We start from the raw sequence: 18,952 nt of genomic DNA, 5'->3' as shown, positions 1-18,952 counted from the left end.
ATGAGAGCATTAATCTTAGGCCCAAAGGCTTTTTTTATGACTTTCCATAAAGATAGTCCTTGACTTACAGCCATTGATGTAGTGATCACTCGAAGATATCACGGCACCGAAAAAAGTGACTTATGACTTGTTTTTTTTACACTTATGGCTCTTGTAGAGTCTCCATGGTTAAACCTCTTGGCAACTGGCTCATAATTATGACGGTCGCAGTGCCCCAGAGTCATGTGATCCAATTTGGCAAACTTCTGATAAGCAAAGTCAATGGGGAAGCCAGATTGACTTAACAGCTGTGTTACTAACTTGCAGTGGTTCACTTAACAACAGGGCAAAAAAAGGCCCTAAAACAGGGCAAACGTCACTTAACAACTGTCTCGCTTAGCAACAGAAATTTTGGGTTCAATTGTGGTCGTAAGTCGAGGACCACCTGTACTATAGTAAGCCTCTGCTAACCCAAAGCCCTTTTCAATATGGAAAGGGCTCCTCCTGCCATAATTATTGTTCTGTTCTGTGCGTTGATAAGGCATTGAGACGAGGCAGGTGTAACAACAGTTGCTTCTTTATTCAAGCTTCAACAGAACAACACAAAATGGCGCGGATCCCTTTTATACCCTTTTGCAGGGAATAGCGTCAGCCAATAAATGCAACGTATTTTCCCGCTTTGCACATGCGCAATAGGCTGGAGGAAGCCTGTCTAGCCCAGGCAGCCATGTGGTCTGCCCGGGTCTCTCTACAGCTTCCTGCACCCGCTCTGTCAATCACAGGCCCAGGACATAACAATTATCATGCAGAGAGAGAAAGAAATGCATCTTTCCCATTAATGACTTATAACATCTTCATAACATCACCCAACCATTGTTGAAATGATATTTGTCCTCGTTCCTGTTATTCTTAAATAACAACAGTTGGATAACTAGAAGATGTCTTTAAGTCACCAGAATGGAAATGACGAAAGTACAGGTAGTTCTTGACTTACGACTGCAGTTGAGCTCAACAATTGTTGCTAAGTGAGAAATTTGAGTTTTGCTCCATTTTACAACTTTTCTTGCCTTAGTGAATCACTGCAGTTGTTAAATTAGTCACACGGTTGTTAAGTGAATCTGGCTTCCCCATTTACTTTGCTTGTTAAAAGGCTGCTAAAGGTGATCACATGATTCTGGGACACGGCAACCGTCATAGATATGAACTAATTGTCAAGCATCAAGGAGAGAAGCAACGTAGAAATTTCCTGACAGAACAATTAATCAGTGGAACCACTTGCCTCTGGAACTGGAAGTTTTTTTTAAAAAGTTTTTAAAAAGAGATTGGATGGCCATTTGTCTGAAATTACATAGGGCAGTGATGTCAAACCTTTTAGAGACCGAGTGCCTAAACTGCAACCCCAAACCCACTTATTTATCCCAAAGTGCCAACACGGCAGTTTAATCTGAATATTGAGGTTTTAGTTTAGAAAAAACAACTCATACATTAACATCTTTTGTCTTAAAAGAAAAACACAGTAACAAAGCTTTCAATGATACCAACAACTTTTTACTGAAAGGTAAAAGTTTGCATTTGGCATGCTTTTGAACAATTAATGTGATTTTTGCTGTTGTATGCATGCTGATAATTTGTCTAACCTTGGCTTATACTTTGTAAGTTTGAGAGCAACACATGCAGTGCTCAGGTCATCTGTTAGTCTGTTTCTGGTGTCAGATTGGATATAATTCAAAGCTGAAAACAGCACACTCGCTCCGGAGGTTTGTTTTGGCTAGGAAGGGGCTTGAGAAATGTCTTTTTCCTGCAAAAAAGTAGCCAAAGAGTGAGGCACGTGTGCCCACAGAGAGGGCTCCGAGTACCCCCTCTGGTACGCATGCCATAGGTTCGCCACCACTGGCATAGGATGTTGGACTAGAAGACCTCCAAGATTATCCCTTCCAGCTCTGTTATTCTGTTATCCGAATGTAAATCATGTGACCGTGGGGATGCTGCAATCGTCGTAAGTGTGAAAAATGATCATGTCACTTTTTCAGTGCTGTTGTAACGTCGAACCATCATTAACTGAACTGTTGCAATTCAAGGACTATCTTTATATCCACCAGTTTCCCAGGATTTCCACTTCGTTTTTTTCAAAGGGCAATCCCACAGCAAAACCTAGTCAAATCTCTAGTCCCAAACATCTGGATTCTGTAAACGTGGATGGAACAACTTCAAGCTGTTCTCACTAGATTTTGCTTGCTTGTTTTCCTTTTGCTTGTTTCCCTTCCACGGGCTTTGTCTGGATTTGCTGATTTGATGCCCATTTTAATTTTAATCAATGGAATCATTATCTTCCCGGGGTGGCTGGGAGCATGGCAGTATCGTTTTGTAGCCAATCAAGGCAAAGGCAACCTGTTAGGGTAAATTAAGAACCTTTGCCAATCGCAGTTACAACAGAGGATTGTCTATGCTCTCCTTGGCTCCCAGGACGTGGAGCCTTTTTGCTTGGTTGAGCATCGGCCAAAATCTTTATGAATGAGCCGAGCCGTTTTTTTTTTTTTTTGTTCCTTTTTTTTTTGAAGTTCCGATGCACGCAACACAAGGAACAAATTATGTTTTCTTCCTGATAATATCTTGTTTATATATTATTAGCCCATGGTCAGATGATGAGGAGATGAAGGGTTTTTTTTTTTTTTTTTTTTGTCTTTCTAAAGAAGTTGCAGACACAGTCAAGGAGTAGAGTTTCTGCTTTGCTGTTTAATTACGTTTAAAGAGGGAGGGAACTCTACTAATCTCTTACCTAAGAGTAAACCCCATGGCATTCAGTGGAACGCATCCAGGAAGACACTTGATAGGATTGTGCTGCACAAATGGTAATTTCTCCACATGTTCTATAGAAAGAAAAAGGGGAGAAAGAGAGAGACAGAGAGAGAGACAGAGAGAGAGACAGAGAAACAGAGAAAGAGAGAGAGACACACAGAGAGAGAGATAAATAGATAGAGAGACATAGATAGAGAGAGAAAAAATAGAGAGAGAGAGAGAGAGGAGAGACAGAGAAATAGAGAGAGACAGAAATAGATAGATAGATAGAGAGAGAGAGAGAGATAAAGAGAGAGAGAGAGAGAGAGAGAGAGAGAGAGAGAGAGAGAGAGAGAGAGAGAGAGATTATACATATACGGGTCGACAACCCCATGGGATGGGGTGAGCTCCCTTCTTGCCCCAGCTCTTGCCAACCTAGCAGTTCGAGGGCACGCAAATGCCAGTAGATAAATAGGTACCACTTTGGTGGGAAGGTAACAGCACTCCATGATGTCCTGCTGCCCATGTGACCAGGGAAATGTCTTCAGAGACATGGCTCAATGGCCTTGAATCATAGATGAGCACCACTTCCTTTTATTGTTGTTAGTTCCGAAGTCATGTCCGACCCATCGTGACCCCATGGACAACGTTCCTCCAGGCCTTCCTGTCTTCTACCATCTTCTGGAGTCCATTTAAGTTCACACCTACTGCTTCAGTGACTCCATCCAGCCACCTCACTCTCTGTCGTCCCCTTCTTCTCTTGCCCTCCATCTTTCCCAGCATTAGGCTCTTCTCCAGTGAGTCCTTCCTTCTCATTAGGTGGCCAAAGTACTTGAGTTTCAACTTCAGGATCTGGCCTTCTAAAGAGCAGTCAGGGTTGATCTCCTCTAGGGTGACCGGTTGGATTGTCTTGCAGTCCAGGGGACTCGCAGGAGTCTTCTCCAGCACCAGAGTTCAAAGGCCTCAATTCTTTGGCGCTCAGCCTTTCTTATGGTCCAACTTCCACACTCCCTACAGTTGGTAATAATTCTTTTATACTGATATTCCCTGCAGAGGAACCAAAATCTTCTACAGGTAGTCCTCGACTTACAACCACAGGACTTTTGTCACTAAATGAGGCAGTTGTTAAGTGAGTCATGCCCAGTTGTTAAGGCGTAAAGACCAATCCTGTCACACACACACACACACACACACACACACACACACACACACGGACACACACGGACACTAAATACAGGCTGGTTGCCAATTGCCCAAATTCTGACCATGTAGCTGTGGAGATGCTGTATCACTTTATAAGCGTGAGAACGGGTGATAAGTCATAAGTTTTTTTCAGAATCATTGAAACATCAAACAGTCACTAAACGAATGCTAGTAAGTGGATGACTGCCTATACGTTTCTTGCTTGAAATATGCCATGCTGAATCTAAGGCAGTGGTTCTCAACCTGTGGGTCGGGACCCCATTTGGGGTCGAACGACCATTTCACGGGGGTCGCCAAACAACGCAGTCCGCCATTTTTTTCCCCCTTTTCCTTAGCTGTGCTACTCCCTTTTATTCTACTGGCTTTTGAAAGCCAATAGAATATACTCTCTTGAATAGAGTCTAATTCTATTGGCTTTCAAAAGCCAATAGGAATTGTCCAGGCTGTCTCTGCCCTGCTGAGCCCACCAAAAGTCCCATTCTGCAAATGGTGCTGCACCAGTTGAGTAGTCCTCGACTTACGACCGGTTGGGGGTCGCAGCATTAAAAAGGTTGAGAACCACTGATCCAAGGGCTCATTTCTGAACAAGCATGCATTGGGATGACTAATTTTTTTAAAAACAACAACAACAACAACATGTCTCTGCTTATTTCCGGTAAGCCTCCTTGAAGAGGTGCACTCTATCGGTCTTGTTTGAACAGGGCTCTCCAAACTTGGCCATTTTATCACTTGTGGAATTCAACTCCCAGACTTCCCCAGCCAGCCATGTATAACTGGCTGAGGAATTCTGGGAGTTGAAATTTATATAGAGAAAGGTGTATGGAACAATAACCCTTACTTTTTTTGGGGGGGGGGAGATTTAAGTTTATCCACTTGAATTATCAGAACCTGAATGGCAGCCTTCCCTAGAATTGGGCTATAAAGGGTTCTCGTCCTATTATAAGCATAATGAAATAAATATAAACAAACCATATTTAGATGTCTTCTTGGTGGGACCTATGAAGAGGACAGCATTATCTGTGTAGAGGGAAGGAGGGCCAGAATGTCAACAAAATCAAGGGGGTGGTCACAAATGTGGATTCAAATCCATTATTTTTTTTTTACATATATGGGGGGGGGGTCTGCCTGTGAAAGAGCTGGGGAAAGAAGAACAGAAGCATGTGCATGTCGTGCTGGACAGAGCATATGACAATATTCATGACCCTCATTTCTAATTCTGAAATGTTGGCAGATATGGCGAAACCAAGCAAATTTTTCCATTTGTGCAAGAGTTTGGGCTCCGTTGCATTCTTGGAAAGAAAGGGGATGCTGGTAGCCAGCACTCTTTTTATAGCATGCATACTTCTCTCTCTTTCTCATTCTCTCTCCCCCTCTCTATCCTTTTCCTTTTCCCTTTCCCTTCCCCCCCTTTCTCTTAAAATCCTCTTAAAAATGAAACCAAACAAAATTGTGATAACAATAGCAATAGCACTTAAACATATACTGCCTCATTGTGCTTCACAGCACTCTCTGGGTGGCTTACAACGTGGGTATATTGCCCTCAACAATCTGAGTCCTCATTTTACTGACCTTGGAAGAATGGAAAGCTGAATCAAACTTGAGCTGGTCAGGATTGAACTCCTGGTTGGGGGCAGAGTTAGCCTGCAATACTCCATTCTAACCACTGCGCCACCAGGGTTCCTATGATGGGGTGCAGAAACCTCTTGAGAGCCAATGTAGAGAAGTAATTAAGGCATCAGGCTAGCCCAGGGGTAGGCAACCTTGGCTCTTTTATGACTCGTGGCTTTTATGACTCGTGGCATAGCTGGCTCAGGAATTCTGGGAGCTGAAGTCCACGAGTCATAAAAGAGCCAAGGTTGCCTACCCCTGGGCTAGACACTGGGTGACTGTGAGTTCTAGTTCTGGACTAGACATTGGGTGACCTTGAGCCAATTCTTGTCTCTGAGCCCTAGGAACGAGGCAATGGCAAACCACTTCTGAAAAACCTTGCCAAAAAAAAAAAAAGTTAGGTTTTCTGCAGCCATATAGTTGTCAAAGACACCACCAAAACTCACAGGACAATGTTGTGCTTTTGGCAAAAAAATAATAATCATAAAATCAACGTGTTTAGCTCCTTGTTCAGATTTTTAAAAAAGTTTTGGATAAGCATTTAAAAAAATGGCATATATCCCTGGTCGTTCTCTGCAACATAGCCCCTCTGAGTTCTGAATTATGTGAATTTTTATAAACAGAACAAAGAGAATAGACCTGAGGCAGGCTAACACAGCTCCCTAAGGCTCTGGGTGCAATAGACATGCCAAGGTAAACCCCGGTTCTATCTTACTGTCTCCTGTCTATGCTAAGGTAGAATACCTGCTGACTTTTAGATATTTTGAACTTCCTTATCTGGCATCTCTTACCATCCCAGTGGTCAACGAGGAGTTGAATTCCAAAATATCTAACTACCATGTGTCAAGCATGAAACTTTGGCAGCTACGTGCCTCTGCGTTTCAACTTGCCTTTAGAGTAAGGGGGGGCAGGTGTTACTTTCAAGTGGGTTAGATGGAGAAATGAAACTTCTACAATTTCGCTGAAGACTGTGAGAGCCTTTTCAAGCCAAGATGACTCACGTAATGACTGTTGTAAAAACCATTATAAAATCGAGGCCAGTCACGTGGTGACTCAATTTATGACTAGAATGCCAGGCTCAGTTATGGTCATAAGTCAAGGAGGACTACTTGTATGACTTAGTGTAATGGTCTGGTTTGGACTGCCTGCTGAATTATGCATAGCCCAGGAGCATCCATAGCAGGGTATCAAAATAGTCAAGATGGCATCTGCAATGGCGTAAAAGAATCAGAAGCCCTTTTTTTGCAGCCTGGAGTTCAAAATAATAAATAACAGAGTTGGAAGGGACCTTGGAGGTCTTCTAGTCCAACCCCTTGTTCAAGCAGGAGACCCCATACGATTCTGGACAGATGGCAGTCCAATCTCTTCTTGAAAGCCTCCATTGATGGAGCACGCACAACTTCTGGAGGCAAGCAGTTCCACTGGTTAATTGTTCACACTGTTAGGAAATTTCTCCTTAGTTCTAGGTTGCTTCTTTCCTTGGTTAGTTTCCATCCGTTGCTTCTTGTCCTGTCTTCAGGTGCTTTGGAGAATAGGTTGACCCCCCCTTATTCTTTTGGTAGCCCCTCAAATATTGGAAGACTGCTATCATGTCCCCCCTCACCCTTCTCTTCTCTTCTCTTCTCTTCTCTTCTCTTCTCTTCTCTTCTCTTCACCAAACTAAACATACCCAATTCCAGCAACTGTTCTTTTAGCCTCCAGTCCCCTAATCATCTTCGTTGCTCTTCTCTGCACTCTTTCTAGAGTCTCAACGTCTTTTTTACATCCCGGTGACCAAAACTGGACGCAGTATTCCAAGTGTGGTCCTACCAAGGCATTATAAAGTAAACCAAAGAAGCCACCATAAAAGCTGCCAAAGTCAACATTTGTATGAACCCAGTTTGTTACGTGGCTAGTTCAACAATAGTGATACAGGTTTAATGTTTAGGGACCAGCAACTTGGTCATTCAGTGAAATACTTGTATGTGAAACATGGTGATTTGAAAAAGAAACAAAGAAAAAGAACAAAGAATTAAAAACTTGGGCAATTCTAAGAAAGAGAGCCACTTGGAGCCCCTTTTCCCTTTTTGTATTTTTTTTTTTAAAAAAAGCTATAGAAGAAAGAGGTGTACTTTTGGCATTTTGCATAACTCGCCTCTCATTGTTTTGTTATGCTGTGCAAGCTGCTAGTAATTAGCGCATTTCAACTGTTGCTTTTATATTCTCAATGGGCAGCCCTTTGCCAAGCCTGGCAAGCTCCAACTCATAAAATCTGGCCTCTACAGAAACTTTTTGGGGGGAGGAAGGAGAGGACAAGAAAAGGGGAAATGTGCCCTGAGCACTGAGCTTTTCGTTTGAATTTGCTCTTGATGGAATATTATTTATGGCCATGTGAAATATAATGAAGGCAGGTAAGCTCTCTCTTTGCTCTGTTTGAGCGGCTGAGGAGCGCATGGCGCCTGCCTGCCGTTTATTTCAAGATATTCATCTTCTGAAGTTCTCTCAGCCAGCGTCACCTAGAAGACGCTGGCATGATCCAGCGAGAACATGAAGGAATCAGGGCAAACTGTGAGGCAGTCTTTGGGCTGGAGCAAGACAGACGCGTCAAGAGGGAGGGCAGTTGGTCACAACTAGGAAAGCAAAAGTGGGCACCTTAACTAGAAAACGTTCGATCTGAAATTGCTGCTACAGAAAAGGAATGTCTTCAGGGTATATGGAAGACAAAAATTATACTGTCGGCTTGGATCCAGGTGAAGGGTTGCCCGTGCACCTGAGATAAGAGGCAATGCTTTTTTGCCTCTGAGGAAAATAATTGTTGGAACGTGTTGGGTGCAACACATTAAGAGTTTCTTCCCAAGCATCCATTTGAGATCTATTTTTTTTTTCATTTTTGCTTTAAAAATAGTTTTAAAAGACCCACGGGCTAAACAAGAAGTAATTTTCTTCAGATCCATCGCTGGATTTCCAGATGTCTCCAAATAATTGGTTAAATCTCGTTTTCTGCCTACCGTGGAAGTGAAAGAAGAAGGGGGGGGGGGAAATGGGTTAAGGTTGAAGAGTCTTTAGTAGAATGACAGAACATGCAGAAAATCTTTTAATTTCATTCCAAGCATCTCTAATTGCAGACAAAACAAAACAAAATATCTTGGATCTGGATTAATTCTTTCGTAGCTTACTTAAGATATTTCTTTTACATGGAAATATTAGAAAATTCCTTGTATCTAGACAGCGAATTGGTCTGTTGTCTTTAATATCTAGCTGGAAGCGGCTGGGATTAATGACGTAAATTGATGAACAGTGTTGAAACTCCCAGTACAATTTATAAAACAACTCCAGATCCTGGACTGATTTGGAAAATTGCAATGTCAATGGTGGAGAGCATCGTAGAATGAGAGAAGAAGCAAAATCAAGGAAAGAATAAACTAGCTCCAGTTGCATTTCTCAGTTCCTTTGAGTGATTAACCCTTCAGCCTAAGTGGAAAGGATTTTCAGAATTTATCTGGATAAATTTGGAGGAATCAGCTACCCATTATCTCCCTCCACAAACGTATTTTAAAAATACATTTGGGATCCATTATGGGATGTTTTGGGATCCATTATTACAACTAATCCTTGACAGTGGTGGGATTCAGATATGTGAACAATTGGTTCTCTGCATGGATGCCACTTCCGGAAATCCGTTCTGGGCCTGGGCAAAAAAAAAATTAGCTACTGGTTCTGCTGAAGTGGTGCGAACCGGCTGAATCTTACCACAGGAAGGAAGGAAGGAAGGAAGGAAGGAAGGAAGGAAGGAAGGAAGGAAGGAAGGAAGGAAGGAAGGAAGGAAGGAAGAAGTGGTGGGATTCAAATATGTGAACAACCGGTTCTCTGTGTAGATGCTGTTTCCAGAAGTCCATTCTGGGCCTGGAAAACAAAAAATTAGCTACCGGTTCTGCCAAAGCGGTGTGAACTGGCTGAATCCCACCACTGGTCCTTGACTTACAACTATTTGTTTAGTGACTGTTCAAAATTACAACGGCATTGAAAAAAGTGCCTTACAGCTGGTCCTTGCAACTATAACTATTACAGCGTATCCACGGTCACATGATCAGGCGTTTGGCAACCAGCATGCATTCAGTATGGCTGCTGCATCCTGAGATCACGTGATCATTATTTGCCACCTTCCGAATTGGCTTCAACAAGCAAAGTCAGTGGGGGAATCTGGATTTGGTTAATAACAGCAATACGATTCACTTAACTATTGCAATAATTCGTTTAGCAACCGTGACAAAAAAGGCCATGAAATCAGATGCGATTTACTTAACAACCACCTTGCTTAGCACTGGAAATGCTGGCTCCAACTTTAAGTTGAGGATTACCTGTAATTGAAATTAAACAGGATGCCTTCATCTCACCATCTTCTCAGCTAAAGTAGATAAAACACAGTGGTGTCCACAGAGAGGGTTAAACCTGCTGGGTTTTTTTTTTTTTTCAGATGATGCTCCATCCACCATTTTGCTAATTTTGACTCACCCATCCTACAGATGCCAGCACCTCCGGCACTCCTGGAGGTTGGGAGGAAATGCCAAAATTAGTCAAGCTGCTTTTCCTCTCTTGCCAAAGAAACAGCATTGTGCAGAAGGAAGAGACTTCGTTTTCCTCATTCATTTTTCCTTTCGGCCGTTTCTCTGGGTCAAAAAAAACCCTACCCTAGAAATAACATGACCCACAGTAAGCAAGCTTTCAATTGTGTGTTTATCAGCTCCGTCCCTCAGTACAAACAGACCACCCAGACCTGGCGGGGTCTCCAGACTTCCTCCATGTCTCCCCCTTTGTGTGTGCCAAAGCAGATGGGCTGGTGAGCGCTAGGATTCGCTGCTGTGTTGTCTGTGTGCTACGCAGCTCTGGAGAATAGCTAAACAGTCATGTTTCTGGTTTATAACTGGACTGGCAGAAACCTGGGGGAGAAGTTAACCTATTGCAGCAAATCCTCCACCCCAGTTATGGGTGGGTTTGACCAGCAGGCAGGCCAAGCCAGAATTTGGCTGTATTTTTACTTGTAGTGGTTTGTTGAGTGACGCCCATCTCAATCTCTGCTTGCTTTTCAAAATATTTACTCTGTCTGCTCACAAAAGGGGGCTGCCAACACAGCTCTGACCCCCCCCCCAAATCCATACCTGATCAAACCACCAAAGATCAGCCCAACATCAAACAATTGAGAGCCAATTGGAAGCCATTCTAACAAACACGGAATTATTTTGTTCTCTGAAATCTGAGTCCGTAATCTGCAGTTCACGGACAGCCCCATCCCACCACCTCTTTGCAGCCCCTGAAAACATCTTCAAAATGGGTTGGGCAAAAATATGGAGGTCATTGTTGGTACTGGAGGAATCGAAGGAGCATCATGAATGCTTTGAACACTGCTGAAAATTAAAACTCCTCACAATCCCAACAACTCTTCTCTTGGGGATCAAATTGCTTCCCCCCCCTTTTGAGATAAGGAGTGGGGTCTTAAGGGAGAAAACAGAAGCTTTTAGTCTCTGCAAGTCTTCAGGTTCCATGTTACCTTATAAAGCTTCCCAAGTGTCTCCCATCAAATTAAAAAGGGCCAAGATTTGTGGAAAGACTCAAGCTTACCCACCATGGAGGGATGGAGGGATGGGAAGATAATGTTGTTGTTGTTAATTGCGAAGTCATGTCCGACCCATCGTGACCCCATGGACAACGTTCCTCCAGGCCTTCCTGTCCTCTACCATCTTCTGGAGTCCATTTAAGTTCACACCTCCTGCTTCAGTGACTCCATCCAGCCACCTCATTCTCTGTCGTCCCCTTCTTCTCTTGCCCTCCATCTTTCCCAGCATAAGATAATAGGATTTGCTGAGATGGCCAGGTTGACTGCTTTATTAGAGCTAAGGCATTGTCTTAAGTTTAATGACGACTGAAAACCTCTTACCGCATTGACTTTTTGCAAGAAACAGGAAAAATGAAGTTGTGGTTATGGTTTTGATTATTGGAATAAATATAACAGATTGTAGAAAAATGTAAGCAACGCTGTAACCATAGAGTAAGCAGTTAATTTATATTCATACTTACAACTGCTGTAAATAAAAATCAGAAGTCACTTCTCCATAATTTTTTGTTTGTTTTTCTGCCTTCGTACATCTTTCTTTCTTCCTCTTTTTGCTCAAACTAAGTATTAGTTCTTATTAGATGTTACTCTGTTTTCCCGCTGGCTGGGGAATTCTGGGAGTTGAAATCCACAAGTCTTACAGGTGCCAAATTTGGAGATCCCTGCTCTAGATCTTTAACTCACCCAGCTATTAAAACCAGTCATTTAAACCTCACTGCATTTGCAGACTTGGTGCTGCTGTTCCTTGTGCCCTGAAATAGATGCAATTTGCTGCAAAAGAAATCCAACATAACAGCTTCTCCTCTTCTCTCTCCTCTTCTCTCTTTCCAAAATCAGGTACCTCTGAACTCAGCCCCTTCTCTGACCCACGGCAGTTTGATCGGTCCTTCTCTGCTCTACCAGGCCTTACCGAGACCCGGTTTCCAGATCCAAGAATGCATTACCCTGGTGCCATGCCTGCGGCCTTCCCTTACACAGCGACACCATCGGCTACAGGAATCGGTGGCCTCAGTATGACCAGCATGCCAACAGCCACTAGGTTCCACCACACCTACCTTCCCCCACCGTACCCCAGCTCCACCCAAAACCAGAGTGGACCTTTCCAGACCAATCCCTCCCCCTACCACTTGTACTATGGTGCATCCTCCGGGTCATACCAGTTCTCCATGGTGGCAGGAGGAGAGCGCTCGCCAACCCGGATGCTGCCCTCTTGCCCAAGTGCCACAGCAGGAAACAACTTGATCAATCCCAGTCTCACCAGTCAGGCTGATGGTGTGGAAGCAGACGGGAGCCATAGTAACTCCCCGACAACCATGACAACAACTGGGAGAATGGACGAAGCTGTCTGGAGACCATATTGAAAAAGGACTGAAGGCCAAGCCATGTTCTTCAGAAATTGGTGATTCAAAGGAGAGAAGAACCAAAAAAGAGCTGCAACTGGTGATCCTGTCCACTCCATCCCCAAAGTGGCGTTGGCATCCCAAATGAGATCGTTCTTGTCCAAAACATCGATCATAAGAAATAAAACAAGCACAGGAAGGCTAGCAATAGCATGAATTGGGATTCATTTCGAAACAAATCTTCACGGGTTCTTCTCAACAAATGGTCTGCCTGGGGCATCCAGGTGGATTGGGACTACTTGGAGTTGTTACCTGCACACACCTTGGTGGCTCTCAGCCACGAAAGACTGTCTGTTGTGTCCAGAACAGACAAAAGAATGGGTAGAAAAGAAATACTTTACTTGGTTGTAAATGGCCAAACACAAAAAGTTCTGCCTTTCCAACTCGATGCCTCCCAGATAGGTCAAATAATACCTTCCAGTATCCCCAGCCAGTTTGGAGATTATGGGAGGTGTAATCCAACACATCCAGAGAGTGCCTGCTTAGAGAAAGCTGTGTTTAGCAATCATCTCAAAGGCCAAGCAGTGTTTCAAATGAATGGATGGATGCATGGATGCATGATGGATCAAAGGTCTCTCAAATAATGGAGCTGATGGCAGAGGTCTGTGAATCCAGGTCAGACTGAAGTTAAGATCAGAATGTTTTCCTGTTTTGCACTGCACACTTTCTCCTCTCTAAGAGGAGGTAAGAGCAAAACAAAAAACAAACAAACAAACAAAAAAACCCAGGGCAGAAGACAAAGCTTGGTGATAGAATGGGAATCCAACAGATCCTATACAGAACACGTGAAAAGATTATGCCATTTCAGTCCCACGAAAAAATATACGGTACAAGTGTGGTTTTCTTCCCTGGGACCTGGGTCAGGATTCTCCTTCTGAATTTGAGCTGAAGCATTTTGGATGTCCCACTTTTTCCCATTAAGATGTTGAGCTGGCTTTTTAAACCCTCGTTCTGATATCCCTAGATAAGTCATAAGCGTAGAAAGGTGCAATCTCCCCGTCAGGAGCCAACAAGCTGGAATGCTGATGGCCATCTGCCCCAGAGATGGAGAGTGAATCCATTCTTTCCATCTCTTTCTAGCTACTTATGAATTGGTGACCAACTGATGGGTGCTTCTCCAATCAAGAAGCATAAGTCTGCTTCTTGCTGAGAAAGTAAGTCTCATCCAGCTGACATACACATTGGGGGGGCTCCAAATGTCAGCCTCTTCCACAAAAGACCTGGGTAGAGAAGAACAGCCCAGCAGGGGACAAAGCTAGTTAGAACCCTTTCCTGTCCTATCAAAAGCTGCTCTTAAGGAAGAAAAAAAAATCTTCTACTAACTCAAGTCATGGATTCACACAACCAACTTAACCAGATCACTTACAAACCCTAGCAGCTTCAAATTGCACAACGCAGAGAGTTAGAATATTTTAATCTTGGTTTTTTGGAAGGATCATTGCTTTTGGGAAGGGTTGTATGCACACAGCTTCACATGTTGGGTGAACACAACCCATTGGGGTTCATTTGTTCTGTGAACGTGAAATTCCAGAAATTAGTCGGTTCTCAAATCAGAGTAGGTGTGTCTGCCTGATTCTTTGGGCTGCTCCTTTTCATCCGTAAAGGATGTAGAGGTCTTGATCTATTCCTTGTGGTCAGGAATCAAAACCGGCCCGAGTTTCTTGATCAGGCAGAAAAGTTCCCCATCAGTTTTGTAACACTGGGCCCTTTCAAATCAACGGCTTGTGGACGACTTAACACTTTAGGAGCAGAGCATACAGTATGTTCTGATTGTCCCAAGTCCAGCCTTTTGTCTTCGCCGCCTAAGGCGAGCTAGACAGCATCCCAGATAACACCGGGAAAGTTACCTATTTAGAGATAGTCCTCGACTTACAACAGTTCATTTAGTGACTGTTTGAAGTTACAGCCGCACTGGAAAAAAGTGACTTAGAACCGTTTTTCACATTGACGGCCGTTACAGCACCCCCATGGTCACTCACGTGGTGATTTACATTTGGATGCTTGGCAACTGACTCACATTTATGACACAGTCAATGGGGAAGCCAAATTCCCTTAACGACCATCGTTACCAACTGAACAACTGCAGTGATTTGCTTAACTAAACCTGGCGAGAAAAGTCATAAAACGTGGCAAAACTCACTTAACGAATTTCTCACTTAGCAACATAAATTCTGGGCTCAATTGTGGTCGTAAGTTGAGGACTACCTGTATATGCAGGGGGGGTTGCCCAAACACCGAATCATAGTGTCTTAAAGTTGGAAGTGGGATAGTCTAACCCAGGGGTAGGCAACCTTGGCTCTTTTATGACTTGTGGACTTCAACTCCCAGAATTCCTGAGCCAGCATGGCTCAGCTTGGAAACCTCTCCCTTTCCCCTCAGTATGGCTGGCTCAGGAATTCTGGGAGTTGAAGTCCATGAGTCATGAAGGGGCCATAGTTCCCCCATGCTGGCTCAGGAATTCTGGGAGTTGAAGTCCACGAGTCGTAAAAGAGCCAAGGTTGCCTACCCCTGCTCTAAACTAACAAAGTCTACATTAATTAACATTAATTATGCTTTCATATGTTCCTCTAGGTCAGGGGTAGGTAACCTTGGCTCTTTTACGACTCGTGGACTTCAACTCCCAGAATTCCTGAGCCAGCATGGCTCAGCTTGGAAACCTCTCCCTTTCCCCTCAGCATGGCTGGCTCAGGAATTCTGGGAGTTGAAGTCCACGAGTCATAAAAGAGCCAAGGTTGCTTACCCCTGGTCTAACCCCTGCTTAGTGCAAAACCCAAGAGGCCATCCATGAAGACAACCATCTAGCTACTGTTGGAGAGCCTCTAGCAAAAGAGATCTCACTCACTTTAAGTTCTCCTGCTTCACGTTAAAAATTCGTAGCTGCCTTTGTACCATTTACTAAATTGTGTTCATCTTGATTAGAGGTTTTGTGGCTGTGTGAATCCAGGTCATCTGGTGAATGTATGGTTTCGGTTCCAAGAAAACGTTTTAATTCAGGAACCAAGTTGAGCATGTTGGATGAGTCATTAGTGATCGCTATCAGAGCAGACAGAAGCAAAGTGATCAAGGTCTCTGAGTTGATACAAAACAGCTTTGCTATAAGTGAGCAGAGCTAAACAAGGACGGGATTTCTGGTTGGGTCGTAGCTCTTTTTTGCACTTATTCAAGCAATAATAGCTCTCTAGTTTTTGAAAGTGGAAGGAAGTATTTGGTGCTAACCAAGCGTCCCATTGTCCACATCCTTACTCCTGACTATTTCAGAGCGTGCAAGCAATGGTGGCTGGTCTCCACCAGTCCTAGTGAGATGGAGATAGAGTTAAAAAGAGTCTCATTTCCAAGCCCCCCCTTTTTTTGTCTCAGAGACATCAGGATACTAAGACTCTGTGCAACCAAAGAAAGGATGACACTTGGTCACCTCGCCCAGATCCTCTTCCCCATGCAAGGCGAAAAGCCCCTTTTAGCATTCTGCTGAGATTGACACACTGCGGCTCAGACCCAAATTTACTGCTTTCATGAAATAGGACGGCAGTTGATCTAAAAATCCAAATTCAGCATCTGGTCCAGAGACTAAGCCAGGCAAGGCATCTCCTGCAGAAGGCTATTCTTGACAATCCGGGTGTATTAGTTGTGTGAATAAATATTCTGCTAGTTCTCTTTTTAAAAGAGGCATCAAGATACAGATCCTTGGAGGTGTTCAGAGAGGAATCCAAGTTTCTACAGTTAAGCCAGTGCAATGGCTGTAACTCATCCCATTGCTACATTTTACACAGCTCAAAAAGCTGGCTCTCTCTCTCTCTCTCTCTCTCTCTCTCTCTCTCTCTCTCTCTCTCTCTCTCTCTCTCTCTCTCTCTCCCTCCCTCCCTCCCTCCCTCTCCCTCCCTCCCCCCTCTCTCTCTTTCTCATACACACACACAAACACACACAAACACGGAGCACAGAGTTCTTGGGTGGGAGAGGAAGACAGGAAATACTTGGCTGTTTTTTTTTTTTTTCAATCCTAGTGCACCACCCAAAATTAATCGCTAGCTTTGGTAATGATTTAAATAAGACTGCTCTGTTCTTCCTCATGGTTGTTTTCAGTCTAATAAAAAAACCGGTGTGTTTTGCCTAAGGTTGGAGTCAAAAATCTGAGTAACAACTGGATTGTATTCTTTTTTTTTTAAAAAAAAAAGGAGGATGGGGGGGGAGAGAATCAGATATTACCTATTTGTCCTTAGGTGTAACCTTAAACCTCCATGACACCACATAACCTTTATTAAGCAGAGCTTCATCTGGATTTTTGCAACCTGGAACCTTCCAAATGTTTAAGTTGGTAAACTACCAAAATTCTGAGCCAGAATCCCTTCGGGTAAAAATTATGAGGATTGAGTCCAGCAGATCTAGAGGGTGTCGGGTGGTCAAGGTGATCCTACAGGATCTGCAGATAGACCTGGGAGAAAAATTGCCAAGTGTGTCACATGTGAATTGCCCGTTTCCTTCTTTTTTCTAGCAAACAGACCAAGTCTTGGGTTTGCCACTTAACATCATGTCTGTCTTGTTTTCTCCATGGATTGACATCCATCGAAAGCTGCACTTTTCCCACTTTACCAAGGATGGGTCAAAAAAGTCAAGATGGTGGCTACATCCATGCCAGTAAAGCCCCACCCTTTTTTTGATGTGCATCACAACACATGTTTGAAAAGGGCAGGGTTTTGATGGTGTAACTGTAGACGCCATCTTGGTTTTTTTGACCCTCCGCCTCCTTGCAGGCATCTCTGCCATTTACCAACTGTGACAGCACACAGTGGTTAGGACAGTGGTTCTCAACCTGTGGGTCGGGACCCCATTTGGGGTCGAACGACCATTTCACGGGGGTCGCCAAACAAGACTGTCTGCCATTTTCCCCCCTTTGGCCACGCCCCTGGCACCCGGTGATGTATAAGTGGTTGGGGGTCACCACAACATGGGGAACTGTATTATGGGGTCACGGCATTAGAAAGGTTGAGAACCACTGGTTTAGGATGACTGCCCTCTGCCTCAGGTCCCCTTTTGTAACCTCCTGCAGGTGATGGACATCATCAGGAATCTTGGAAGTGTGTTCACCCTTGGGTCCTCAGAAATATTTAGCCTTGAAACAACCATGACTGGATCTTTCAAAATTGTTTTGGGTCATTCATTCACGAGAGCTTGTTTGGAACACCCAGGAAACTGAAAGGTTTCTCCTAAATCTGGCCCTTTGCTTTAACTGAGATCCATGGTTTATCTAAGATAGTCTTTCCCAACTTTAGCAACAGATGGCTGGCTGGAGGATTCTGGGAATTGAAGCCCATCTTTGATGGCTGGAGAATTCTGGGAGTTGAAGTCCACATGTCTTAAAGTTGCCATGTTTGAGAAACACTGATCTAAGAGGTATACTCTGCACCCATGTTTTTCAACTGGCAAAACTGGAAGATCAGATTAGGGGTTGGTTTCAAATTCCGATTGGGGCAAAGTGGAGGTGGTGGCCTTTCTACACTCAGGGATGCATTTAGCCTTGTATAAACTCCAAATCTTAGTTAAAGTGCTGTGTGGAGTGAGGGCCAGAAGCACGGTAGCGAACATGTTCTCAAATGAGCAAAGTAGCATAATCTGTTTTCCAAAGATGTATTTATAGGATATTGAAAGAGACAGATAAATTTGAAAGAGACAGTGTACTTATTGTAATTTCTTGCTAGTTGCAACTTACAAACTGCAGCCAAACTCTATCAGGTTTATGACAGACTGTTGTCCCCAGATGTGAAAAACACACACATCCCTTTTATGCAACTGGTCCAATATTTGGCCCAGGTTTCTTTGTGGATGTTATTATTGTTGCTTTGCACTATCGTATGCTTTTTTTAAAAAAAAAGAAAGAGATGCACAATAGCTTGTACAAAAGATTCTTTCTTTGGCTCATGGAGTATTTAACTGAAAAAAAAACTACTTTTGGGTCTTTTACTTGTTAAAATAATATAAATCTTTTTTAAAAATATTGTTGTTGTTGAAGGATCCCAATTCCTAACTCTGCTTAGAAGTTGTGTGTGTGGAAGTAGCTTTCGTTTTGTTTTGTTTTCTAATTTTAAACAGAATGGCAATTGATTAGGGGAGGGGAGTCTTGCAGCATGTGGATAAATTGTGTTTAACACAATGAAAATTAGAGCATTTGTTTCCCCTTCCTTCCTTTTGTTGTATTGAAGCTACTTGCAATTATTAATATCTTTAAAAATATGTTAATAATATTTAAAAGGTGAGAGTCTGCACCACACTCCCGTCCTATTGGGTGATACCTTTATTTTGAATTGTAATGCTCCTCTCTTCCCACAGTTTATCTTTCACACATGTAGCATTTGCAACCTGGGGTTGGGAGAAGATCCAGATCCCACCAAAAACTTCAATAGTCCTAACC

The 18,952-nt window shown here is 43.4% G+C and overlaps 1 protein-coding gene across 2 annotated transcripts in view; it reads left to right on the top strand.

Annotated features, from left to right (window-relative positions):
• RUNX3 (RUNX family transcription factor 3) overlaps positions 1-14,628 on the top strand; it is a 104,188-nt gene extending 89,560 nt beyond the window's left edge. Inside the window, exons 5-6 of one of the 2 annotated variants that reach the window (XM_039363045.1) lie at positions 1,487-1,537; positions 11,990-14,628. In XM_039363045.1, coding sequence (XP_039218979.1) covers positions 1,487-1,537; positions 11,990-12,513 — 575 coding nt within the window. In that variant the 3' untranslated portion in view covers positions 12,514-14,628. The remainder of the gene's footprint in view (positions 1-1,486; positions 1,538-11,989) is intronic. The other variant, XM_039363046.1, reaches the window with a different exon arrangement.
• The last annotated feature ends 4,324 nt before the right edge of the window (positions 14,629-18,952 follow it).

This window comes from Crotalus tigris, unplaced genomic scaffold (genome assembly GCF_016545835.1).
Source record: "Crotalus tigris isolate CLP2741 ecotype Arizona unplaced genomic scaffold, ASM1654583v1 scf7180000019504.1669754, whole genome shotgun sequence".
NCBI lineage: Eukaryota > Metazoa > Chordata > Lepidosauria > Squamata > Viperidae > Crotalus > Crotalus tigris.
This window is presented reverse-complemented; position numbering and strand designations above follow the sequence as displayed.